Genomic DNA, 27,667 nt, shown 5'->3' on the forward strand with positions numbered 1-27,667 from the left:
CAGTGGCAGCAAGTCTCTGGGTATTGTCAGCCGCTGGTGGAACCACAAATGGTCAGTCAGTGCCCTCTAAAGGATGGTCAGGCAGGGCCATACTCCCTGTCTTCTCCAAAACCACCAGGTTTGGCCATGTCATATCCTGACTCTAACCCAAAATGCACTGGAATCCACAGACACCACAAAACACAACTGAACAGTTACTATGATACATACCAATGGCAGTACCTTACTTCCCACCTCTTACAGGTATGAGCATTATTATAAGGCAGTTATGAATTGCAGTACAATCCCTTTGAACTGAGAGAAAAAAATACCATGGCATCAGTGGTGAGGGGACCAGGGTCAGCTTTGGCCAGAAAGCCCATGTCCTGCTATAGGTGAGCTGTCTGTCTCCTTTCACTAGTGAGAGCCACAGTTTGATGATATAATAAATTGAGCTGTAACGTCCTAAAATTGGGTTAAAAGCAGTGTGTGACATGAAGCACTCACTGATATAAGCTCTTCATGGTGGATCCAAACAATGATGATGGTTTAATTTCATACTAGCAGGCTTTATGCAGGTTCTGTCACCATGTGTCCAGGGCAGGGTTTCGTGGCACTTCATACAGCTAATTTGGAGGTTTCACCACCTGTTCCTTCCTGCTCTCCAACTGGCCCTTTTTCCTGAGTCACCAGCTTCCTTCAAACACAGAGCAACCTCTCTCTGGGCACCAGCTCTATGCAGGTCTATTCCTGCCTCAGATATCAGGTTTTGTGTCCAGCTCCTGCAGAAGATGTTTGCCCAGACCCTCCTGCAACTGATGCAACCTTTTCAAGTCACCCTGGAAATGTGGGTGCAGCACAGAAACTGTGGTGGCAGAGGGAGAAGGGAGCCTGGCAAGCAGGTCTGCAAGGTTCTGAGGTGGGTGCAGCATGATGGAGCTGATATGCATGGACCAAGGTGAAGAGTAAGAGTTCAACCAAGCCAGCACAGACTCAGTAGGAGTTCATTCAAGCATGATTCTCATTATGAGGGTCCCATAAGGGCTTATTGTCACCAGCCAACACCTCATGCTGTGCTTGAGCTGTGTCTCCATGCCCCACACACCCCACACACACCTTCCTCAGCAGACATCCTTGCCAGCCCACACTGCTGCCGCAGACCAACCCAGGGCAGCAGGAGGAACTGCGCAGCCATGCATGGAGCTTAGTCCAGCCCCACCACCCTGGCAGCCACCCTGCCCCTCTCTGTCCTCTCCCTGGCTCAGTTTCACCAGGTCTGTGAATCATATTCTACTTCAGTTTCCATTTGCCTGTTGGTTTTCCTCTTTGTACTTCGTTTTCAAATGGTCCTTGCACTTTTCTTTGGCTCACCACATGAGTTACGATAATTAGTTCTGGGCTGCCAGAGCCTGCAGGGCTGTGCTGGAGGAGCTGCAGGTTGGCATGTCAGAGACAGCCAGGTTTTGGCACTGGGTTAGAAGATGTCCGGCTACTGATTCAAAGGTGGCAGGACTACTATGAAATGGTCAAAGGGCCTGGAATAAGACCCGTGAGAAAAGTTTAGCAGAAAGCAACATTCATGGAGTAAGAAACAGAAATATATCCTGCATGTGGGCAATCTCAAGTCATACTGAACAGCTAAACGACTTCATGCAGAGAAACTGGCCAAAGCATCCCTTGTGATTTGGTTCTGCCGGTTCTTGTGGCAAATGAATGAACTGTAGCTTGTGCAGTGAAGTCCGTGTTTTCTCTCAGGCAACACACACTTACGCTACTGCCATGAGCCTTTTGCAAAAGGAATATACAGACAAAATCTCCACAACATGAAAGGACTGGCACGCCATCGTGCACATGGCAGAACAACAGCAACCTGTTCCAGAATAGGGAGCAGCAGGTTGGTACGTGGTGGCACAAAAACCACTGTGACATGTACATGCTAATTTAGCAAAGTCCATCCAAAACAGATTACCTGCTCATGCCAGAGCTCACTCCAGTCTGACCCACTCACTAAGCCAACACCACAAGACCAGCATGAACACTTTCCAATGCATGCCCTGCAAGAGAGATATGGCTTTGTTAGGAGAAAAGTAGTTGGGGAAAAAAAACCAAAACCACAACAACAACAACCAGGAAAGGAGAAGGTCAAAACTTTCTGCACTTCCACTGGGGACAGAACAAGAAGGAACTACAAAAATGGGAACTTGGGTCAGATATTAGGAAAATAATTTCCAAGTTAAGGAGTAAGGCCCCTGGAATAGACTGACTTGGAGATTACTGAATTGCCATCCTTGGAGGATTTCTATGAAAAAGCTTGAAAACTCTTGGTCAGGATGATACAATGTTCTCACCTGGGGAGAGAACGGACTAGGACACTTACCATGCTTCCTTCCCGTGTCTTCCTCTTCCTCCCTCCCCAACCCCCCCAATTCTTTAACATCTTTAACAGTCTACAATCTGTCATTATCTAGAAATATGGCAGTAACTCTGTTTCCCCAAGCATACAACACAAGTCACTGTGTGGCATTTCAAGGACACTCAGGAAGAGCAGCATGATACTCAAACGTTTTTGCTTTGAGTACTTTGGCTCTTAAGGAACAAACTGATGAAAGGAGAAAGCCTCAGACTAAGCAATTCTCATTCTAGCCGGTAAAGGGCAGAGGAAAAGAGAAACACTAATCTGTTTTTGACAATACCTTAATTTTGTGGTTTCTAAGCAAGGGGGGTGGACTGTATCTGGCAGAGGAGAGAGAAATGGAGCAGAGTATGTGGCCGAGGGGAGGTGGCTGGATCAGGGACAGGGATGGTGCAGCATGAAGCTCATTCTCAGGGAAGGAAGAAGGAGTGACAGACGAGACACAGCTGGAGACCTAGATCAGCGTGACAGCCAGGCAGGGACTGTCCCCCTCCTGCACCATCCCTCTCCTCCAGACAGAACCATCCCAGAGAGCTCTGTGCCCAGGCCAGACCTGGCTCCAGGGCCTCTTCCTTCACCCATCCATCTTTCCAACAGTATCTCCCAGGGCTTGAGACTTAACTAGTTCTTAGAGTGAGGAGGGGGAGACACAGCGTACTCCTGTGGAGATCTGAGGGGAAAAATGCTGCGACATTCCAGACCAAACTCAGCTCAGTACCTTCCCATTCCCCCGGCTGCACTTGACATCAGAGAAACAATCCCATCACACAAACCTGTTGCTTTGTTTTCTTCAGGCACATTATAAAGTAATTCACTATTACCTTTCCCTTGTCATGGCTGCCTGATACTTTGCCCGTTTGTTGTCAAAGTGACTTCTCCACAAGTTCAATAAACAGACATACAGTTCTTTGTATAAGTGAAGAATACTCGTCAAATAGCCTCAAAAATAAGAAAGCAAAACTGCTCTTTCCCACATTCGAGAAAATTCAAAATACAGAGCTCTGAGGTCTTGATGTAAGCTTTATTCCCTTTTTTCTTTTTTATTAAAGAAGTTACTCAGAATTTGGCATTGGCTCTGCTCAAGAGATTACCTAGCACTGACAAGCCTATCTGGCCTAAGTAGGCTGCCAAAAGCAAACAGCGCTATCAGCTCAGCGCTCAGTTTAAAGAAAACGGCACTCCCTTTCAAAAGGTTCATGTTCGCCCTTATCTCTTCACACAGACCATCAAGGTTTTAGCTTTCACAATGCTCTTTCAGCACACAGCGCTGCTCTGTAGCTAAACAGAAAAGGAAAATGATGAGATGTGAAAGGGATCATGCAGCTTCTCAACACAGAAGCACAGTATGTGTATTCTGAGCAATAAAACTTTATTTTTTAAAAGCAACTAGCAGCTGTGTTAATTTTAAAAAAATGATCTTTGATACTTGCATTTTTCAGATGCAATTTAAAAATGCTTCCCACAGCTAACAACAAAGCTGGAGTGCAATACAGTGTCTATCAAAAAGTCATAATTCCTAGGCAACAGAGGGGAAACTTATTGAAGTCTGAACACATTTTAGTAACTTTGCTATTTCCATGATAGCCTAGAATAAAAAATAATTGCATTCACAAATCATAATAGCACTAGCACAAAAGAAAAACATTGTTTCTACTTAAGAGCTTTAAGTTATAAAAGATCTTTATTTAACTTTGGTAGAACTTACGTTTAGAAAATACGTATCCATGTAGTCTAGGATATTAATCAACTGCTGTGAGTGAAAAATGCTGTGTAAACTTTGCTCTTTTTCCTATTTGGTACTTCTACTAACATTTCACTGAAAGGAGGCAACCTGTCCATCAGGTAATTTGCCTTATCAGGATTGTGAAATACTTCAAAGATTTATAATTAAAGAATAATTAGCCCTCATTCAATTCCTGTTTGGCTTAGATTCTCTCAAGCTGACAAAGGAAACATTGAGTTATGTCTTCCAGCTAAATATCGAGCCTGAGATTTTTTTTAAAAAGGCAGTTTCTGTTAAGAGGACCAACGTGTAGGCCCAGCCACGCGTGTAACGCCTGCAATGACAAAGCACACACTGGGCCTGGGTGATAAGCCCAGCCCACGAGACAAGCGTGCTACGGCAGCTTTTATCAACTGCCATGTGGCACCTGGGACCAGCAGATCTAAAACGGATCTTGGGGAGACGCAAATGAGAGTATCAGGTAACACTCAACAAGGGCTCTCCTACCAGGATCCCTTCCAGACCCCAAACCTCACCTGGGACTCCAGACTGCAGTTCTGGGAGGGCAATCTGCAGAGCCATGCATGCAACCATCCACGTACTTTATGAGATTTAATTCTAAATGACTAGCAGAATTTGCCACCACCAGAATCTAAAGCTTAATGCAAACATGCCTCAACCATAAACCCATCCTTTCATGCTGCCTTAAAACACTTAGGCCACATCTTGAAAAGAAAACTTAATACATTTGTTACAGGAGGAGGACAAGATAATTGTTTTGGACACCATCAGCTAACTATACCTGCCTCCTACTGTGAAGCTTTTTCTTCTCACAAATTATGTCCAAATTTCCTGTTTAACACTTCACAATGGTACCACGGTATGGGGGGAATAGACAGCAAAATTTTATTAACCATTACATCCTTGCTTCAATTCAAAGCAAAAGGAGCACAATCCATGAGGACAAGACACAAACAGCATGTTATTTTGCCAAAAGAAGAAATACTAGAAATGCTTAGTTAGAAAGCTTCAGTGCTTTTGAATAATAATTTGAACTTTGCTGGCTACCCATCTAAGGTTAAGAGTGCATTTTTACTGCTTTAATAGCATTTGGTGTTAGAAAACTCCAAAGTCAGATTTTGTCAAGAGACTAACAGCAAGATCACAGAAAAGTCCCGCTCTGCCAAACAGAACTTGCCATTTTCTTTTTTTTTTTAATTTGGCCAGAGAGAATAAATGCTCTACCATGCTCTGGGCTCTTTATTGCCATCATCCAGGAGTGCTGACAGAAACGGAGTGACCTAACTCACATGAAAGAGCAAGAACACGCCTAGGCAAGAATAAATATGTGAGAATATGCTCAGGTGCCAACAGCAGAGAAGTGCAAAAGCAATAGCAGTACAAAAAAGGACAGTCTGAGGACAGATGTGCAGCAGAACCCCAGGTAAGGAAGGGAGAGAGAAGAAACAGGAACAGTAAATAGTAAATCCTAGGGAGGGCATTATAAACCAGTATTGAAACTAGATTTTTCCTTTTTCCAACAAAAATGACAGTTTAAATTTTAACAAAGACATCAGATACTATAAGATACTGTTGAGTTTGGCTGTTTGCTTTACTCATCCGACAGCAGCAACCATTGCTAGAGAAGGGCCAGCAGAAGAGGACACCTTTGCTTGTCAGCTGCTTCCCATGCAAAGTCAGTATCTGAGTTTAAAACACCAGGGCTGAATGAAGATGTGATACTGTGCCGTGAAACAAGTGGGGAGATGCCCGTTCTGCCGTGGGTTGGGTGACCTCCGACAAGGGGCAGTAAAACTGCAGCAGCTGCTGAATGCAGGTGGAATCCTTCACATGTGACAGCAAAATTCCACAAGTACTCCATCCTACGGCTCTATTTAAACATGAGATGGCAAGTACCAGTGAAAGAAAAATAAAGATACAAAAATGCAGACAATTATTCCTCTCTCTGTTGAAGCTACGTGTTAAACAAAAAAATAACGAACAAAACAACAAAAAAAGAACACTCACACACACAGAGAAGAAAAATTACATTAAAGAGCTGTTATCTCCAAGACTTCTGCAAATCTAAGATCTGGCTTCTTGCTTTACATTTGTACTAACTGGTATGGCAGAAATGAAGCACATTTGATATTTTATTTGGTTCTACGCTTTTGTAAGAATCTGAAACACATTTAATTAGTTGTTAATAGAAAACCATAGAGTTCTTAAAGATAAGAAAAAAAAATCCTTTTTTCATGAAAGGCTTCACTCTTTTAGGGCCTAAGATGTTAGCTAAAAATAAACCAGCAGTATTCCTGTCACAGGTTTTCTAAACTCCACAGGATCGCTGCTTCTCTCTGAAAAATTCTTTACATGGCACAAATCCTGATACTCAAACTTCTAACGGGACATAATGGCCCTGTATCGCCTCCCCAAACCACCTGTAACTGCAGATGCCTCACACACATGCAAAAACTACAAAAAGATTGGGAGCTAATACCTGATACTATTCGATTTACAACCAAAATTTAATGTTTCAAAATACAGCAAGTACATACGTTACAATTAAGAAACAACCTGAGTAGAACCTAAATTCTGCTTCCACTAAAACCAGCTCCTCCTGGACCCTTTTCCTGCTTGTTCAGCACAGCCCCCCACGCCGCCAAGGCGCAGCCCTGGTTTGCACAGCTCGGGGTTGTCAGAGGCGCCGCCGGAGCTGCAGCGCCCGGCCCTGGGACGAACACAGGCGCTCGGGAGGTGCTGTCAGCTGCCGCCAGCTCAGCCTGGGGAAAACAAACAACAAACTCCCGCGGGAGGCCGGGCCCGCGCGCCGCCGGGACGGCTCCCGCTCACTGCTGACCGCGCAGCCGCGGCGCCGAGCAGTGACACCCCCCGGCACAGGCGCGGCGCTGGGAGCGCGGCGCTGGGAGCGCGGCGGGGCACCGACTAGCCGGCACAGGGGCGCAGGTGGCCCGTTAGGGTGCGGCAGGCAGGAAGCCCCGCACGGAGCAGGGGGCACAGACACACCGTCCGCGGCGGACACGGCTCTCCCGCGCATGCGCCGGGGGCCGGAAGGGCCCATCCCCTTCCGGCCGGCACGCGACCTTCCTTGCCCGCCTGCGCCCGGCCCGCTCCCCACACGGGCAGCCCGAGGCGCGCGCGAGACGGGACGGGGCGTGGCTGGGCGCGGCGCACGCGCACGGCCGCTCAGCCCGCGCGCCGTCGATCTGCTGGGTGCGCACGCGCGCTCTGCTCCGCCGCTGCCCCCCCGCTGCGCACATGTGCTCTCACGCAGGCGCATGCGCCCTAGCGCCGAGCCCCACCGCCCCCGGTGACGTCGCGAGGCGCAGGCGCGCTCCCGCCCGGCCATTTCCCCCCCTCCACCGCCGCGCATGCGCGACAGCGGCCGTGGCGCCGGCGCCGCGCGTCTCTCCGCCCTCCCCCGCGGCGGCGCCTGCGCGGTGCGCGCGCTCGGTGCGTGGCGTGCGGAGCGGTGGGGGCGGGTGGGGGCGGGGCGGGTATATATAGTGCGCGGCCGGGGCGGCGGCCTCCCCCTTGTCCCCCGGCCGCCGTCGGAGCTGTGTGCGCAGTGCGTGTGCTCCGGACAACCGGACACGCCGGCCCGGCCCCGCCGCACCATTTATTACTAAAAATATAAAAAAGCCAAAAAAAATCCAAAAATCCTAAAAAACCTTAAAAAAAAAATCCTCCCTTCTTCCACCTCCCGTCAACCTTCTGCAACCGGCCGGTTTGATATAAAATAACCCGGTGAAGCGAAGCCCCCGGACCCGGCGCAGCCGAGAGGAGACACAGAGCGAGCCCGACCCCGCCGAGACCAGCAGCCGCCGCCAGCTCCGCCAGGCCCGGCACAGAGTGAGCCCGACCCGCGCCGCCGCGCAGCCGCCTCCCGCAGCCGTTAAGTTTCGAATCCGCCTCCGGCGTGCCCCCCGCCCCGCGCCGCCACCGCCGGCCGCTGCCCCTACGGACCGCCGGGCCGCCGCGGCCTCCTCGCCTCGTCAGCGCCCTCCCTTTGCCCTCCCGTGCCGGGAGACGGCGGCAGGATGAACCCCAGCGCCCCCAGCTACCCCATGGCCTCCCTCTACGTGGGGGACCTGCACCCTGACGTGACGGAGGCCATGCTCTACGAGAAGTTCAGCCCCGCCGGGCCCATCCTCTCCATCCGCGTCTGCAGGGACATGATCACCCGCCGGTCCCTCGGCTACGCCTATGTCAACTTCCAGCAGCCCGCCGACGGTGAGGGGCTGGGGCCGGGGCCGGGCCGCGGGGGAGGGAGGGAGGGAAGGACGGGGGATCGGCGGGCGAGGCGGCGTGAGGGGAGAGCCGGGGCGGGAGCCATGTTCCTCCCCCGCCCCCACCAGGGCTCGGCGCGGCCGCCCCCCCCCGGCCTGTGCCGCCGCCGCCCCGTATCCATTCTGCCCTCTCAGGGCCGGCGCCGCTGCTGCCGGGACGCGGCCAAACTTGTCTCCGCGCGGGGGGAAGTTCGCGGCGGGGCCGCCGCTGCTGACACGCGGCCTGGGGCCGCCCGCGCCTCGTGGCGGCGGAGGGGGAGGGAGGGAGGCGCCTCCGCGCCGGGAACCGACAGCCCAGGCGGGTCCCGGGGTCGGGCCCGGCCGCCCCCGCCGAAAGCCTGCGGCCTGGCGGAGCTGCCTCGGGTGGGCGGCTGCGGGGAGGCCGGGGGGCGGGGGGGTGCGGGCGGCTTTTCCACAGGTTGGCACGTCCGTGCGCGGCCGCAGCAGGACTCGGCTCAGAGAAAATATCATAGTCATTAGCACCTTCTAATAAGTACGCAGGAGCTGGGTGTGTGTGCGTGATTTAAGGGGCCAGAAGAAGGAAGTAGGACGGACTGGGATCGCTTGGTGGTTTCACAGGCGTCCAGCCAAAGCCCAGGCTGAAGCAATACGTTAAAACACCATGGCAGAGCTGTCACGTGTAGGGACGGCATGAAATTACTTGGGTCTCCTTGCTGCACTCTTCCTGTAACAAATTGTGTTCTGATCTGTTATCTTTGCAGCGAACTCTCTGGCATTGTGTTTCCCAAGTCGTGTTTTTATTAAACTTGCTTGACACAGTGTGTTGCTGGTTCTCTAAAGTTATGTCAGTAAAGAAACTTTCCATGTAGTTCTGGTCGTGTTTGTGCTGAGTTTGGCAAACCAGCTTGCTCCCTTGGAGGGTATTTCGATAAAAGAATGAAATGGGGCTAGTTCTAAGTTTTGTGGAGTCCAATAAGAAGAAAAAGTAATCCAGCCAGCGAGACTGTACTTGATTTCAAGTACAGTTTAGTGTAAACAGTTTTCTGTTAAAATTGTTTTATTTTTAAGCGTATGAAAGATTTGCATTACAAACTTTTCAAGCAATTAGATTAACTGACTTTGAAAAGATATGGCCATTATCAGATCAGACTTTGGTGTACCAATGATATCTGTATTTAGGTAGTAAAAATTACTGTCTCATGTTTTTAATAAGGCAGATATTTCAGTTATTATCAGCTTTCTCACTTCAGAGAGCTTTTAATTTATTCATCCATTGTTGAATGCTTGTTTTAACATTCTTTGCTTTTATTTGGTAAAGCCTATAATACAGTTTACTCTGAAAAAGGAAAATAAGGAGTTAGCACAGTTTAGTACTGTGATGTGATAATGTCAAGGCAGAAGTTGAAGGTGATTCAAATGTTACGTCTCCTTAGTAATAACAGTAATAACTCTGTAAGGGCCCACTCTGTTGTGTCCATTAGTTGAGCAACCTGTTCAGCCCTACATCTTATGACTTAGTTTGCCATTTGTCGAGTGTGGGAACAAGTACAGCTTTTTAACCTGAGCAGTATACTCGCAGTCAGAGGTTGAGATGGTGCCTCTTATGAAAGTGCTGTTACTTTCAGACTTCGGGAAACACACACGTTTTATTCTGCACATAGTCCAGTTCAACTATTTCCCATATGTATCAACTTGCATCTGTTATGTATCTGCACTTGTTTAAAATAAATGATATTGTGTAATTATACTTCTGCAACATTTTTAGAATTTTATGTTCTTGGCAAATACCTAGAAAGTATTTGCTGATTTTTTTTTTCATAGATCAGTCTGTTTACTGAAGCTTTGAAATATTAGCTCTGAGGATGAATGGTTATTCTTACAGTAATACTGGTTTCATTTTGATTCCAAACTGCCCGTATTTTCTTGGTTTAGCCTATTCTTAGCTACATCTCAGGCTGTGCTTATTAAACACCCAGTAACAACTAGCTTGGGTTTTGAAAACATCTTTGAAGGTGCGTTTGACATTACCAGCTGTCTGCAAACTGGGCATCTCAGAGCTCTTCAAAAAACTAATTAGGCCTGATTACACATTTGTGAGGTATGCACATGTTTCATAGTTGTGACTTTTCTGAATTTGAGTCATAGTCCGGAATAAAACCCAGGCACTCTTGCTTAATCACTGAACTTGGGTAATCTGAAACTGTACTTCTCCCTTCAGATTTTTTGAATTATTATGTTTCCAGAGGTTTATTTTTTAATGACTATTGCTATGTACATTTATCACAGCTTAGAATTAAGTGTATGTTCCATGTGATTTTGAAATTGTTACTAAAGTGGACTATCCAGTTGCTCACAACTAAAATGGGAACCGGTGACTCATTCAATAAAAGCTCCAGCAGAATCAGCAGAAGTACAGCATGGGTAGGTGTGTCCACTTGGTAACAAGTTAACTGCTATGCGGAATTGCTTCCTGCAAACCAGTGCCCAGCCTTTTATGGCTGAAATGTAATCAAAGTAAGCCAGTTATACTAGTTGTGAATTTTACTGAGAGTAGCTTATATCTGGTTGCAGATGTATTCTAGTAATGTTTTAAAATCTAGTGTGGAGTGACAGTGTGGTGTTAGCTAAGCAGAAACTTTAAATTTCTTATAGTTGTACTCCATGGAACAGATGAAGAGAGCTGTTGACAGTTTCCATGCTGTCCTTGTCTTCATGGAGAAATTGCATCACTCTGCGAGAGGTGCTCACTAGTTGTTCAGAGCAGTGGAGTTTGTGAAGGCCTGTGTGTGGACCCCCTTGGATTCAGATGTTTGTGAAATGCGACCAGGCACACACATTTTTGAGGAGTTTCAGGATTATTCTAGAATCAATTAGCATGAATTAGAAAAGCCTTTTTTTCTAGTAAAGGAAGTTCTGTTACTACTTCTGGAAATAATGAACTGTTTGTTGCTGGCACTTTTGCTGGTGCTGGCAGTAATAATTCTAATGACTTCCAGGGTGATACCAAAGCATTAGATGTTTCTACTGTGGCCAGTCTGATATCCACAGTTGTTGTTTTTTATATTGTTTTTGTTGTTTTTGTTTTTTTCTTCTTCTTTTGTAATGTAAAGTGTTCCAGTGCTTTTTATTTCTCATTATCAGTATCTGGGTTGTCTTTTCTCTCCTGTTTAGTTTATGTTAAAGTTTGTGAAAGCTTTAAGTTATTTAAAAGACTGGCTTCAGCCAGTCTATTTTTTGTGGCTTCAGCTTAAATCAGTTGTTGACTTGCTACTGTCATGTGAATATGTAGATTTTTTTTTTTTTTTTGTACAAGAAAATGTTAGATGTCTGTCTTGCTAAGTTCTACAGATGTCTTTCAGAGAATATAATCTTCAAATTCACTTGTAATCTGAAAATGTGGCAAGAAAGGATGTAAAACCTGGTCTATCTGCTGAACTGGAGGCTGGTTGCAAATTTTCTTTGGCCATGATCTCCAACGATATAGCTCAAGTAACAAAAACATAAGAGTTTTCATACCTTGGTTTGCCCTTGAAGGGACTTCTTGTAAGAAAAGCAATCGACTGACGTGGTTACTGTTTTGAAGCTAGTACTAAACTGATTTCAGTCTTGTTAATATCGCATTGCTCTACTATATGTAAATTGCAGTGAAGTGAATTAATACCAGTGGGTGTGACTTCAGGTATTTTTGGGGAAATTTTCAGTGTTCTTCGAGACATACAAGAACAATAACAAAAAGGAGCTAATGTAGGGTATCATGAAGTATGTCTGCCATACTTGAGAACTGTTCCTTTTTCTTACTTAAACACCTTGTTCACTTAAAACATCACAGACATGCCTTGTTGCTTTGAAGGGCATGAAAACTGAAGAAGTCTGGATACTTCCCTGTTAAATTCAGGCTTTGAAAAGTTAGTTATGAAGTTCTACTGGAAAAACCGCTCCATTGGAGTAACAAAACCTGGTTTATGTCACTTTGTTTTGCTGTTTCAATGTTTGCTCCTTCATTTGTCTAGTATGGATTTCATCATCTAAGTGCAAATTTTAAATCTCTTTGTCCCTTGCCTGGAAGTCCTTCACAGATCTTTTTTGTCACTAAGGAAGGAATTGTGTGGAACAGCTGCCTGAACCAGGCTTGAACTACAGCTAGCAAAGAAATCTGGTCAGTTTAGGGTATTGGTGATTTAGGATTCTTATGGTAGTATTTGCAAAAAAAAAAAATAATCTACCTGATACAGGAGCGGCCAGCTGATTTTAACAAATGTTAAAACTTTTCCTTCTGCGGAATAGATCATAATTGCCATCACTTGATACATTTTCTCCGGTCACCAAACCATCTTTTCATAGTGGGGTCCAATCCTTTAGGTGACTTAAGGCCATTTGTTCAGCTGACTTGTCCTCTTTCCTATCTCTTAAGTGCAGCTTTCGCTGAGAAGTTTTTGCCAGTTTTCATTTGCATAAAACAGAGGGGTTTTTATTTACATAGGAGGTTTGGGTTTGGAACTTATTGCTGTTGCTGGACTTGAAATAATAAAAATGTTACGAAGAATTGTACTTTGAATGCTATTTGTGTGTTTGTTAAGATAACTTTAGCGTTTCCTACTAATTTCCGTGACGTTTTTCCAGCTGAACGAGCTTTGGATACCATGAACTTTGATGTCATTAAAGGCAAACCTGTGCGCATCATGTGGTCTCAGCGCGATCCATCTCTACGCAAAAGCGGTGTAGGAAATATCTTCATCAAAAACTTGGACAAATCAATTGATAACAAAGCTTTGTATGACACATTTTCTGCTTTTGGAAACATCCTATCTTGTAAGGTTAGTAGAAAATTATTGGTTTGTTTAATGGTTTGACACAAAAAAACTTTTCAATTTATGCTGGGTATTACAACAGGGTTTTTCTTTAACAGGTGGTATGTGATGAAAATGGATCCAAGGGTTATGGATTTGTACATTTTGAGACACAAGAAGCTGCAGAAAGAGCTATTGAAAAAATGAATGGTATGCTGCTTAACGACCGCAAAGTGTAAGTACATAAATATGTAGCTGGGGATCAAAAGACTGAAGTTCATTTTACAGCAGACGGCTATTTAAAGCTTACCTAGAAAAGACAGATTGTTCTAAAAATTTCTAATTTTAAAGTGGAATTAGTATTTTAGTGCTAGGAATACTACGAATTTTACCACCTGCCTATTCTAAAGCCAGAATAAAGTTCAGAAAAGGCTAATAAAGGATTCAGAGGGAAAATATTGTTGTGTTAGTTGTGTTACAAGCCAGTGCTGTAATGAGGATTTGGGAACTTCTCTGGTTTTCTGATTCTGCTGGTCTGAGATAAAATACAGTCCATTGGGTATTCTGAATAATACTTAGTTGTGCGATAGGTACATTATCCATTTTTTGGATGAAACTCTAGTATTACTCAGTCCTGAATAGCGGTCAGATTACACTGATGTTTTTATATGAATGTCTGTTAATAGGCATATCCAGGAAATAGGAGTAGAAAATAAAACTTACAGAAACATAATGTTTTAAATAGTATCACTGTTGTATACTGTAGGAAAAAAGTTATTTGACTGCTTTGTTAGTGATACCTAGGCTTGGAGGGGACAAGAGTGCCTCACAGCTATGCCTCAGGGATTGTTATAGTAGTTAGTATAGTTGCAATAGAATAGCTCTGTAAATACTTGAGAAAGGTTGGAAAAAGGATAACAGAAATCAGCATCAGCTTACCATCATGGATTATTTTTACATGTAGAGATGGCTGGATCAAGCCATAAACAAGGACAACATAGATACATATTTTGGAACTTCAGTTATCCTGCTTATTCTGTGTTTGACTGGTGTACTATGGATATTTTTACTCAGCTTCTATCTTTATACAGTATTTTAAAATTGGTAAAAAAGGGTCAGCATATAGTTATAAATGATTTGTGTAAACTTTGGTAAAATATATTAGGAGAGTTAATTTTGCTTTGAATTTCTATTCAACCTAGGCTCTTAAAAGTGAGTTAAAATACTTCACTCACTATCAAAATCTACTGAACACATTGTACTATCACTCTTGCCATTCTTGGTTACTATAAATCTGGTGAAGTTGTCAAAGTTTGAGAAAATGTTAAGTTACTGTGTGTTACTTTATTGGATTTGTCAGATTTGGAACGATAAAATTGGACAATACAATAAAATTTGAGAGCAAAAGTCTACTACAATCAGAAATCTGTTTTAGCCATGTCACATCTGTACTAGAGTAGTTCCCTGGCTAATAGAATGTTGTGTCCTGCTTCTGTTCTTTCTCTGATGGTATGAACTGACCTTTGGTGTTCCCAGCCAATTTGCAATGGTATTTGACTAAAGAACAAGTTGAACTATTTATTTCTCTATGCTTACTTTAAAAAAAAAGTCTTGCTTTGATATAGACTGGAAAGGTGTGTAAGGAAGTAGGGGAGGTTAGCTAAATATCCCTTGCTTAAAAACTGGATTGGCAAATAGTAACTGCTTTAAGGCTGCCAAGTTTTTAATATGGCCGAGGGATTATGCTGATATCTAGAATTTCTGTTTAGCCACTCCTAGTACTCTTTCCCATTGTCCAGCTCCTGTTGGCAAAGTCTGTTTTATAAGAGTGAACAATCTCCCCAACAGCTGGAAAAGCATTTTTACGCTAGTAATTCTGATAGGCACACGGATGTGGCAGAGGATGGTGACATTGTTTTTCTGTTAGAGTTTTATTGTAAATATTTTATCTAAAGAATTTCATGCCTATAGTTAATGAAACTTTTCAAGAATAAAGTATGATGCCAGAGGATTAAAGTAAATTTTTAAACCTTGACAGACTTGCTTTAATCTACATTATTCTGTTCTCCTGCAACTAGATTTGTTGGAAGGTTTAAATCCCGCAAGGAACGTGAGGCAGAGCTTGGAGCCAGAGCAAAGGAATTCACCAATGTTTACATCAAGAATTTTGGAGAAGACATGGATGATGAGAGACTTAAGGAACTCTTTGGCAAGTTTGGTAATGTCTTAAAGTTTAAGTTTATTTAGACACGACTGAGCTTCAGCTTATGTCTCTCATCTTATCTGTACAGTGCCTTGTAATAGAAGGAATCAGCTGGCTGGCTGATGTCGATTTTAAAAAGTACTGAAAAGTTGATACTTCTAATTTCAGATTCAAAGTGCAGTAACATCCACTGCAGAATTTAAAATAGGTAGAATAACACATATAATAATGTCATCAGAATTGTTTCTGGTAATCTGAAAATAGTGTGTCTAAATAGTCTTTTTAATAGGTTTTTCAAAATTTTTTTAAGCTGCAAATTAGAAGTGTGTTCTGTTTTAGTACAGATAGATGCTATTCACTACGGGGTACATGACAAGTGAGTTTGCTCTTGCTTTCATTGACCTGCAGACTTAGCATCTCTGTTTTCATTACTCACTTGCATTGCAGTGGTTCACCTTAAGTGAAATTATAAGGAACTTTTCCTTTGCTGAGCTATTTGGTTCTGTCTTGATCCTCAGTTATGCACGAGGAAAAATTATGGCAGGCATGTGATCATGATCTAGAAATATATATGATGTGTCACCATCAAAACAGGAAATGGCGAACTGCTCCTTAGTTAAAGATTTTTATACTGATTCATAGGACACATGTATTTTATTTTCAGCCATGTGTGGGTTTATTTTGGTTTGGGTTTTATTTATGTTTTATCTCCTCTATGCTTTTGCTGTTCTCCGGTGGATATCATGTAAAGCAAGACAAAGCCTTGTATGTGGGATATTCTATAGCGGCCCTAGGCAGCATTTACAGGGAATTCCTTTCCACTACTAAAGTACCTTTGGTTAAAATAGTAGTGAATTTAGCTGCCTTATCTGTCTCAATTGAGTCTGTGAACTGCTATTTTTCGAAGGTTTGCAGTTGCTAAACTGAGATGGCTTTTCACCGGGATAAACAGTGAAGCACACACCTAATGGAAAGGCCTCTGCTCTGGCTTTCAATACTTGTTTCAAAGGATGGAAGCACTAATGCTTTTTGAATGTTGTAATTTTTAATGAGGAAAATAATTTCATTCCCTTTGACGTGACGTTCCCACCCCATTTTACATGATATTACAGTAGGAAAGAAACTCAGCATGGCTGACATCAGCCATAATGGCTGAAGTTCAGCGTCAGGGCAAATGAGCAGTTTTACATTAATGGGTGATGTTTACTGGATATTATTATTGGTATGGGAATCCTTTGTGATACAAGCAAAACAAGCTAAATATTAATACTTCTAAACAGGATGTTCAAAACATGACGAGAATACACTCTATGTACAAAGCATAAGTATTTAATTATCTTTTTAGGCCCTGCCCTGAGTGTGAAAGTTATGACCGATGAGAGTGGAAAATCCAAAGGCTTTGGCTTCGTTAGTTTTGAAAGACATGAAGATGCCCAAAAAGTAAGGTTTCGGACTTCATTTTAGGAATTCTATGCCTGAGATCTAAATAATATGTTTCATTGAGTGATTTGAAATCTTGTAAATTTGACAAGGGTTTTTAGTTGTTGAAGGACACTGCAAGAAACAGGTGTCTCCTCCCTAAATGACTTAGCATAGTTTCTGTCATTTAGAGTGCTTTCTTCTGAGTAAATGTCAGTGAATTTGAGGAGCGTATTAAGTAAAGATACTCTGAGACATTTGGAATTAATGTAGAAATGGGCAGTCTTTAGTAATTTAATAACCTGTTGTAGCTGGGCTTCAAGGTGTCAGTGAGATTTGGACTCTGTCATGCTGTGCAACATATAAGCATAGTAAATTATTACATCTCAGCGAAACCCAGATGAATCATTTGATGCAGTTTGGTTGCACAAAACATTTGTGCAAGGCAGAAAGGATTGTGTTTTCAGACTTCAGCACTGCAAAGTCAGCAAGAAAGCTATTAGTTTTGTGGAGCATGTTTGGCACAGCTGTAAGAAAACACTCAGAGCCCTGTGATATTGCTTTTACTCTGAAGAGTAACTTTGGAAGAAGGACGCTCTTAATGTGTGTATGTGTCAATAATGTACTGGTATGCTGTAGAACTTCATTCTTTGTCAGCTGGTTGCTTTGATGTGTCAGTTGACTGTGGCAGTGGGGACATAGCATCAAGAGAGAAACTCAGCACAGAACAAATGAGGGCAACAAAGTTTTCTTTTCAAAAGGCATTTTGGTGATTTGTCAGTACTGCAAGTGTACAAGCAAGAGATTAGAACAAATCCTGTCTGCCTTACATCTACATTGTTCAGGCTTGCATACATTCATCGATGAATTGTTTCTCTTAGAGTAGCCAGAATCACATGTTTGGTGTTTTCAAGAACGTTCTAATATCTCAGTAAATACATGTTTATTTGCTTTGATCATGAAGGTATACAGTGAACTGGTGACTTCTGGTTTTAAATTAATTGAATGAATCTACCAGAGTTTTCACATCTTAATAGTTGTAACTCAAAACAGCATAAAGAAGAAAAGTTTGTATTTTCCTGCTCTTTAGGTATGTCTTTAATGAAAGATGAAAAATTAGGGGAAAAAAAACCCACATATATGCCAGCTGTAATTAACATACAGTATAAGAAAATCTGGTAGATACTACAGTTTCAGATGTTACTTTTAAAAAGAGAAATCAGGTGTATGAATTAGAGCTTTTCAACCCAATTTGTGTTCTTTTCTCTGCCTTTAGCAAGATCAGGCTGGAGAAATAGTTCTTCAGTATGTGCTTTGATTTGTTTGGTTTTGTTTCCACAATTTCATATAAGAAAGGTTTTTTGCATACCCATGACTTTAACTGGGCAGAAGCACATTCAGAAAACAATTTCCATTTTACTTTAAGCAGAGGGGTCTGGGGTTATTTTGTTTCAGCTTGTGATCTTTTAGATGGATTGGCTTTCTTTTTTTTCTGGAATCCTTATGTAACTTTTTATATTTGAATTACATTTTTCTTTTGTATACCTGAAAAACGTTGGAATGCAAAGCACTGCTAACCTTTTGTTTATTCATGAAGGCTGTAGATGAGATGAATGGGAAAGAGCTCAACGGAAAACAAATCTATGTTGGCCGGGCCCAGAAAAAGGTGGAAAGACAGACGGAGCTGAAGCGCAAGTTTGAACAAATGAAGCAGGACAGGATCACCAGATACCAGGTTCAGTTTTAATTCAAGAGGACTAACTTTATTCTGTTATATTTTTAGACTTACACAGACCGTTTACTTTCAAAAATAATTTGCCTTTTTTTTTTTTTTTAAGGGTGTAAACCTTTACGTGAAAAATCTCGACGATGGGATTGATGATGAGCGTCTTCGAAAAGAATTCTCCCCATTTGGTACAATCACTAGTGCCAAGGTAAAGTTTACAGCTTGTGCTTATCCTTTCTGTGAGAATGAACCATGATCCTTCACCAAAGAGTGATTTATTTCATTGACTAACAAATGTGACCCGGTTGCTTATCACTGCTCTGTACACAGACAACTCAGGTGAAACACATATGATCATCCTTTCTTGAAATAAACTGAGTACTGTTAGTAATGTGAGACAAATGACATCTTTTCAGTGTGATAATGTGCTCATTATTACTTAACTGAGATTTGCATTTGTATTCAGTAAATAGCTATTAATTAAGTAATTGTATTTCTTTTTGTGAATCAATTCAGTCAAACACTTCCAGTAAGCTGAAAAAAGAAACTCATGCCAGTTGAGTAGATACAACATCCTCTTGTTTTAAAACTCAATTTTGTACTGACAGGTCATGATGGAAGGTGGCCGCAGCAAAGGATTTGGGTTTGTGTGCTTTTCATCACCCGAAGAAGCCACCAAAGCTGTCACAGAAATGAATGGTAGAATTGTGGCTACTAAACCACTATATGTAGCTCTAGCCCAGCGTAAAGAAGAGCGCCAGGCTCATCTCACCAACCAGTATATGCAGAGAATGGCAAGTGTAAGAGCAGTACCAAATCCTGTCATCAACCCATACCAGCCAGCACCTCCTTCAGGTTACTTCATGGCAGCTATCCCACAGGTATGCATAGAGATGAGCAACTGAATGTTTTGTACCATGTATAAAATCTGTTTGATTTAACAGTAAATATAACTATTACCATGTGTCCATAATTTCAGCATTCTGATTTCTTAGCAGAAAGGTGATGGACTGTTCAGAATGCCATTCAAAGATAACAAAGTTTCACAATGTTTTTGTATTTGGCAGACTCAGAACCGTGCTGCATACTACCCTACTAATCAACTCGCTCAACTTGCTAGACCTAGTCCTCGCTGGACTGCTCAGGGTGCCAGACCTCATCGTAAGTCACTTCTTTACATTTTTGTAGTGATTGGGGTAAACTCCATAGCATTTAGCTTTGCACTTTTGAATAGATTTTCAGGGCATTACAGTATCAGTCTTCTCTTCGTCGTGGTAGTGGTATTACCACCACTCAGTGTTTCAGCATGTAACTTGATATGTTTTCTCTAAAACATAGCATTCCAGAACATGCCTGGTGCTATCCGCCCAGCAGCACCCAGACCACCATTTAGTACCATGAGACCAGCTTCTTCCCAGGTTCCACGAGTCATGTCAACACAGCGTGTTGGTAAGTTCACTTATGCAAACTTTATGCTACTATCACCTTCTAGTAGCTACTGTAAATATTGTCCCAGCAAAGACTCCTGCTGTGATCCCATTTCTTTAGCATGAAGCATTTCTTCTTTTAGTGTGCATTTTAATAATACTGTATAACAGCTTCTGCCATTTCTAAACATCGTTGTGGCAATTGTAATAATAGGTTGCATGTGGAAATACTGGCATGAGAAAATTTCAGCTCTTACTTTGTCAAAGAATACTCTGAACCAGTGTCATGTGTGCAGAATCTGTGCATCACTGAGTGAACTGGAATTGATTGTAATGGAGTCTTAATTCTCTCAGAATGTATTAGGTGGTAGTACTTTTTAGCTATTCTACTTCATGAAAGTATCTTTTTTAATGATAACTATGGGCATAATGTGATCAGGAAATCAAGTGTCCTTGGAGATTGGAATGGAATTAAAATAATATTCAACCAAAGTGAATGTTTTCTTACAGATCTTTTTTCAATAGCATGTAAGAAAAGCAATTAATTAGCGAAGTGACTGGAAAGTAACATCCAGGACATTTTGCGCTTTCAGCCTTCAGATAAGACCAGTGATGTGACAGTTGACAAAACTACTGAGATGAATCTATAATATAATACCTAAATTGATTATTCCGTTTGGGCTTGTTTGGGGTTTTTTTTTGTGACTCGTACAGTGCAAGCTAGATTAAAAAATGAATTATTCATATATGGCATTACGTTTATTTTTTCAGCTAATACATCAACACAAACAATGGGTCCACGTCCTGCAGCAGCAGCTACTGCAGCTACTCCATCTGTACGCACAGTACCACAGTACAAATATGCTGCAGGTGTTCGTAATCCTCAGCAGCATCTTAATACACAGCCGCAGGTTGCTATGCAGCAGGTATGTAATTTTAGGAATTGATCCATACTTCTACTGGGTTTTTGTTGTTTTTTTGCAGAGCAAGGAAGGGGGACACTTATGATTAATAGTTGTCTTTGTTATCCTAGAATTCAGGCTCTGCATTGTGGCAACAGAGTTACAGTCTTGAGATTTTAAGTATGTTTTAAGTTCACCTGGGACAGTTTGTAATCCTGTATTAGTAACTTCATGTTTTCCAGTTGCTCAGTAGTCAGAATTCTCCTTGTGTTTGCTCCATAATGGAGCAATTGATACTGATATCCAGCATCACTCAGCTATAACCAGCAGTATTTGATTGAATTGACTTAGTTGTAATGTCTTCCATGTCTCTGACAGCGTAGGCATTATTTGTGCTGGGTTGTGGAACATTGGATGTTTGAAGCTGCACCTAATTATGAATTAGAATTTGATTTTTAAACAGTGTTTAATTAATTTGCAGCCTGCTGTCCATGTGCAAGGTCAGGAACCCTTGACTGCTTCCATGTTGGCTTCTGCCCCTCCACAAGAACAAAAGCAGATGTTAGGTATGTACATGATACGTTGCTCTATGCCACGTAGTAGAAGGGGACAGTCCAAGTACTCTTTTATCTGTCTTGAAATGCGGAATAAATGGTTTTAGCAATAGAACAAGGTGGGTTTTTTTCCCTTAAATCTGGACTGTATTTGTCAGATTGGATTTGTCACTGATAATTTTTTATCCCTGCAGGTGAACGTCTATTTCCACTCATTCAAAGCATGCACCCTACTCTGGCGGGCAAGATCACTGGGATGTTGTTGGAGATTGACAACTCTGAACTCCTCCACATGCTCGAGTCTCCTGAGTCTCTTCGTTCGAAGGTAGGCAGACTTCTGCCTTACGTGAGCTTTATCATCCATGAACTCTACACTGATTTAACAGGCATTTGTGCTGGCACAGTGTAGTAGCAGTAATGCAGCACTGACCCAGGGCAAGAAGTGCGAATATCCTCTTTCAGAGGGTGACAGTGACTTACATTAGCATGAACTGGAACTGTAATGTCGTCCTTTTCTTTTTAACAATGCAGACATTGCTTGTGTGTGTAATTTAAATTGTTTCATTAACTAAAATATACCCAAATCACCAAGCTTCCTTTTATTAATTTTTCTTTTTTACGTAACAGGTTGATGAAGCTGTAGCCGTACTACAAGCCCACCAAGCTAAAGAGGCTGCTCAAAAGGCAGTTAATAACCCCACTGGGGTTCCAAGCGTTTAATAAGTAAGTTTTCTGAGCACTACAGTTTTGCAGTTGACTGGGGCAATAGTCCTTGGTCCATGGCCTTACAAGCAGCCTATTTCCAGGCTCTGTGTCATTTGCAGCCGCAGAAAGCAGCAGCTATGGTCACAGTTGTAAACAAATTTTTGCTCAAGCCTGTTGGCTGGTTCTGTAGCTCTTGGTTAGCAAATGCTACTGACATTTTGTCTAGCATATTTAGCTGGAATCAAAGCATTGTTTTTAACAGCACATATAGCTGAAATTATTTCTAGGCCTGCATGCAAAAATGTGCCGTTCTGTCAAATGCTGCTATTCATACTGTTGTTGAAGAGGAACTTGCGGAATTGAAGTAAGCTTAAAGTGACACTCCAAGCCTGATTTTCCTTAGAAATTAAATAGCTTATTTAAGCTATAATTTGTATATACTTGCTGAAATCTGAAATTGTATAGTAAGTGAAAACTAAACTACATATTATCTTTTTGGTGAATTTAATGTTAATTAAAATACTGATTTTTCTTTATTGCCTTCTGTGAGGTTAGTATCTTAATTTTGCGTGACAGGAAGAGGCAAAAGATGGTATCTTTACAATTCTGAAAGGGGAAAATGTGGAGTTGAGGATGATGTAGGAGCCTATTCCATCCAGTTAGGTTTTGCCTGCCTATGAACTTCCCACATTTGTAGCCATCAGTTGAAGATGCTTATGTTATCATTTGAACACTTAATTTTTTTTTTTTTTCCTTGATCTTTTCATTTTAGCAACTTACCTTTTGGATGTGGAATTTGAGTCATGTTTTTTCCACACTTCTTTCTTTTTCCTTTTTTTTGCTGGTGATGCTTTCACATGGGAGATAAACAAGTGCTGAATGAATTGTGTGTCTGAAACCAAGATGCTCAAACTTTGAGACCGTTACTCCATATGCTCCGTGATGTTTTAGTAACTGGAAATTGAAAATACTGCTAATGCAAGTTATTTGATAAGCTGGCACCAAGAGTAGAGGTGACTTGCAGTCTGTTCAGTTACAGTAACAAATGATTTGGTGTAGCCCGTGTCCAAGGCCATGCTGTGCAGGATACTGTTTAGTTGTGTTATCAGGTATCACTTAGGATACTTTACTTGCCTGTCTTTTAGAAAGTGCGGGGGCGGGCACACCTCCGATACACACTGCTGGTAAAGAACTTTAGTATGAATGATACTGTGAAAGCCAAAAGTACTGTCAGGCTTACCGTTGCAGAAAGAATGTCAGAAAACATAAGGTGCTGCTTTAATTTTAAAACCTAACACCACTGTTTTTGTTTGCAGAAAGATCCGGGACTACAATCTAGAACTTCGCTTCACCGAAGAAAAAAAAATCTAAACATGGAAAAATTATTAAATATTGAGAAAAACATTGCAAAATATAAAATAAATAAAAAAAGGAAAGGAAACTTTGACGCTTATGTACAGAGCAACGCCGGGGCTAGCATAACGAATGCTAGTCCTAGATTACTTATTGATTTAAAATTTAAAAAAAAATAGTAAAATAAAAAAAATACAAATTAATGTTTTATAAACCCGGGGGAAAAGAATTTTCAGCACAGTACAAAAATTTAAAGCATTCCTTTCTTTAATTTTGTAATTCTTTACTGTGGAAAAGCTCAGAATATCACCACTGTTTTAGTTGACAGTGAGAATTGATAGCTGAGCAAAGAAACATAATTTGGATTATAAAATTCTTGGTTTAATAAAAATTCCTTAAACACTGACTGACTTGTGATGGTTTCTTTCATCCAGTGTGCTTCTCATAAGGTGGTCACTCAGAATGCCAGGTTAGAATCCCACTCTGTAGTATGTTTCAGCAGCTTGTAGAGAAGATTAGCCTACATTTAGCCACCTGTTACTGATAATATAAACTTAGGCATTAAAACAAATGTAAAGAGCAGCTAGGTCCATATCTGGGTTTTAAATCCTTAATAGCATGATGTCTGAGCTCTGCTCATTGTCTAGTTAGAAACAGACCTTTAAATACCTTCCTTTGAGATGATCAGTTAGAAATGTTGTTATAAAAGGTCTGTGTTGGAGTTGTGTAACGTACCAACACGTGGTCCCATTTGACCACCTCCACATGGTGTTCCCCACAGGTTTTGGTGGAAGAAAGAATCTCTATGTAGGTCTCTGGCTGTTGTCTTCAGATGGTGAATGAACCCTGAGGTGGAGACAGAGCAGACTGGATATAGGAGAATGAGCAAGGTTTGGCTGGCATAGTGTTGCAAAATTCCATTGCTGTGAACATACACAAGGCATTCCTAGGACAAAATGGGTGAGGCTTCAGGTGGTAATGCATTAAAAAATGAATGCATAGTAACCAAAAGATCACACTTTTTACACAGTAAAAATCCTCCTGGGGACAGAACTGCTGAACCCTCAGAGTTGGGTATTTCTAACGCTGTATTCCCTCAGCTGAATGGCTACTGTTGGGGTTTTTGTTGTTATTTCATTCTGTTAGTAAGAGACCGATTGGTTATTGGTTTAATTTTAGCTTTGCCACATTTGGGGGCTTTTGATGCACTGAACAAATACTTGTCAGAGGCAACTTTAAAAGTCTTGACTAGCTCTTTGGCAACTGAATTATTACTACTGAAGAAGAATACAGTCAGGGTGCTTTAAATCAGCAGATTTTAAAACTGAGAAAGTGACCTGAAATTGAGTGCTGTTCCTTAATATTCACTACAAAGATCTTTACTGTCACTTCCAGTAGTATTTATGTCACAGAGCTCTGCATACAGTGAGCTTATGCAAAAATTGGTGGTTTGGTTTTTTGGTTGGGTTTTGGTTTGTTTGTTTTTTTTTTCCAAATTTGTGAATGGTCAATGTTTCTAGCAGTTTTTCTAGCTCCAGGAATCTGCTTCTTCCTACAAAAGGTGACCTTCCTGGTTCATCCTTTTATTTAACTGTCACTTAAAAAATATAATTGAAAGGAAGGGGGTGCCTTTTTAAGATAAATTGCTGATTGATCTAAATCTGATCTATTGTACAATACCACAGAAACAATCTTGTCTCACCCAGGGCTGACAGGGCCTTCAGGTCAGCCTGTGCATTAGTCACTGAAAAGAACATCCAAGCAAATGACTAATGGCAGCAAAAGTGAGAAGAGCCAACACTAGCACATGAGCTGTTTAATTTGCTACGGGACCTTACTGAGGCTGAGAGTTTTGTAGGACTAAAACTGTTAAATGCATAATGAAGAGAGAGTAACAAGACGTGCTGTTGTAAAACAAACTTTCACTGTGTAAATTGATGGAAGTTGTACATCTCCAGATAGGCTATCCCACAGTTGCTGCCCTGCCCTTTTTCTTCCCCTTTAAGGGAGTACCTTCTGCAGACTTGCAGAGTATGAGAGGCATTTTCTACCCAGTTCAGCTCATAATTGGCTCTGTAAGCTGCTTAATCAAAATTGCTAATGCTGGGGGAGAAAGGAAGCGGTGGAGATGGCATGTACTCCTTTCCCAGAGAAAGAGAACAACCTGGTGGGCTGGAACTGGGGAAAGGAAAAGAGATCTGTTAGTCATGGAGGAAAGCATCACCCTCAGCCACTGCAATCCATTGGGCTCCAGTTGCTTTATTTAAATGATATGGTTTCTACAGAAGGGGTTAGTGAGTTCTTTCTGGAAAGCTCTCTGAAATCCGTATTGTTTGCAGGGAATGCCAGTGTTCTCTGGACCTTTTGTCTTGGTTCTAAAGCCCTTCACCCTGCTTTCTGAAGTCCCCCAAAAGGCACTGCAAGAGTGGCCTCATTTTTCCGCTTGTATTACGGACCAGATTTTTTCCATTAAGTGAATTTGAGGAATAAGCCTAGCACAGAGAGGTGAAATTAGTCTGGCATAAATGAATCCTATTTAAAATTGCTCACTTCACTATAAAAGCATTAGGCTAAGCTTGTACAATTCTTACTTTCAGTCCTGTCCTGACTGAGGCAGACTGGGTTAGCATTTAATTTGCAGTCTTGCTGAAGTGTACGATTACAACTAAGAATTCTTGAAATTGGATGGTAAATCCTACAAAGCAAGCAGTTCAGATGAGATACATTACATGATAAGAGATTGAATGTACAACCTTAATTTTATGTCTTGTCAACTATAAAACCATTAAAGCTCTGAAGACAGTTTTAAAGACCTAAAAATATTTAGCACCATAATAGAAATGTTGAAGAACTGGATGATTTGAAGGTTTAATGGAAGGTCTTAAAGGATGATATGAAGACCTAAGTGTTTGTAGGAGTTTCAGGGCCCTAGCAGGAAAGTAAGAGCCCACCTCACTTCTGCTTGTTTCCCCCGATAAGAGGTAATGTGTCTTCAGTGAGTGTGCTGGAGTTAAACTAAACTGATCTTTATATTTTGTAAGAATATGCAACTTATTTAACCTCTTACACATGGGGAAACTGAAAAAAGAGGAAAGAAGGGTTCGTCCAGCTTTGTACAAGGCCTTTGTGAGTGTATCAAGCACTAGTATCTGTACCAGCCTGAAATACCAGGTAGTTTTTGTGATGGAAGGAAGCAGTGAGGCAATTCTGCTGAGGCAATCATGATGGCTTAAGAAAACAAAACTCTAGGTTGGTTGGGTTTATTTCTTCCCGTTCTGATCGCACGATAATTCCCCGCTGTCAACCTCAGACATCTATTTAATCTATGTCTATTTTTTTTTCTTTTTATTTCAGAGAACAGTGAACAATGTGTTTGTCAGTGCTTCTATCAATGTATCTTGAGTACTGCTGTAGAACAATGCACCACACAGGAAAATCACATTATTCAGTAGAGGTAGTGCATCGTCCCCTTGGGTTAATAAGCAGCCTGACTGGCAATCACTTCCCTTTGCTTCATGTTCCCTCCAGCATGTGTCAGAGGCTTACGCTGATCCCCTGCCGCCCTGCAGCCACCCAGCGCTAAGCTGATTTTGCTGGATCCCTTGGTATTTCATTCCTTCAGTCCTTGCCTGTCTGCCATTCTAACCAGAGCAAACGCTTCAGAGTTTAGCAGCAGCCAAAAGCCTGCTCCTGGAATGAATGGTGGCTTGAATGAACGGTACTATATTCGTCATCTGCTTTCCCAAGCAGAATGTGGCTTTATGGATTACTAAGTTGAAGGTTTGGTGCAGAGGAAATCTTGATTGCAGGCATTCTTGCTGCTCTGCAAAAGTCTGGGAAAGCTGGATTTCACTGGGAGAGGAGGGGGCAAGGTGATGGAAATCAGGATGTTCCTGAGTCAAGCAATGTCATTCCAGTTGCTAGTTTACACTAATTAGATGTCTACCCTTGAAAAAATTCTATCTTCAGTCTTTTCACCTAGATGCATTTCCTTCTTGGGAGCATTGTTAGTGATTGCTATGGGCAACAGGATGTTGAAAGACAGTCACTTACCATTTTGGATTAGGATTCTCAGCAAAAAGGTTTTCTGAATTCTGCATCTAATAGACCTATTTCTGCTTGGAATACCTGGGCTGGGGCGGGGCAAGGGTGGGCTTGGGAACACTCCCAAAAAACAAGCAGCGTTTGTTTTTATTCTCAATAGG

General features: G+C 42.0%; 1 protein-coding gene across 2 annotated transcripts; it reads left to right on the forward strand.

The window, feature by feature from the left end:
- The first annotated feature begins 7,648 nt into the window (after positions 1-7,648).
- On the forward strand, positions 7,649-23,868 carry PABPC1 (poly(A) binding protein cytoplasmic 1). Of its 2 annotated transcripts, none has more exons than XM_080339165.1 (15): positions 7,649-8,369; positions 13,007-13,200; positions 13,293-13,408; positions 15,252-15,382; positions 16,722-16,816; positions 18,393-18,530; positions 18,634-18,729; positions 19,130-19,402; positions 19,589-19,682; positions 19,860-19,970; positions 20,720-20,874; positions 21,332-21,416; positions 21,599-21,729; positions 22,032-22,127; positions 23,426-23,868. In XM_080339165.1, exons 1-14 carry the CDS (start codon positions 8,177-8,179, stop codon positions 22,122-22,124), a joined length of 1,905 nt encoding a protein of 634 aa, XP_080195291.1. In that variant the 5' UTR covers positions 7,649-8,176; the 3' UTR covers positions 22,125-22,127; positions 23,426-23,868. The 2 variants fall into 2 exon arrangements, with proteins under 2 accessions (XP_080195291.1, XP_080195290.1); XM_080339164.1 differs by having other exon boundaries at positions 7,650-8,369; positions 15,252-15,391.
- Positions 23,869-27,667: the final 3,799 nt, after the last annotated feature.

The sequence above is a fragment of the Nesoenas mayeri genome (assembly GCF_963082525.1).
Source record: "Nesoenas mayeri genome assembly, chromosome: 2".
Classification (NCBI taxonomy): Eukaryota; Metazoa; Chordata; class Aves; order Columbiformes; family Columbidae; genus Nesoenas; species Nesoenas mayeri.

Excerpts from the sequence above, each read along its gene's own strand:
- PABPC1 (XM_080339164.1), top strand. The coding sequence starts at position 8,177 with ATGAACCCCAGCGCCCCCAGCTACCCCATGGCCTCCCTCTACGTGGGG. Across the intron at positions 16,817-18,392 it reads GACATGAAGATGCCCAAAAA|GCTGTAGATGAGATGAATGG; the intron begins GTAAGGTTTCGG and ends TTATTCATGAAG. Across the intron at positions 21,417-21,598 it reads AGAACAAAAGCAGATGTTAG|GTGAACGTCTATTTCCACTC; the intron begins GTATGTACATGA and ends TTATCCCTGCAG.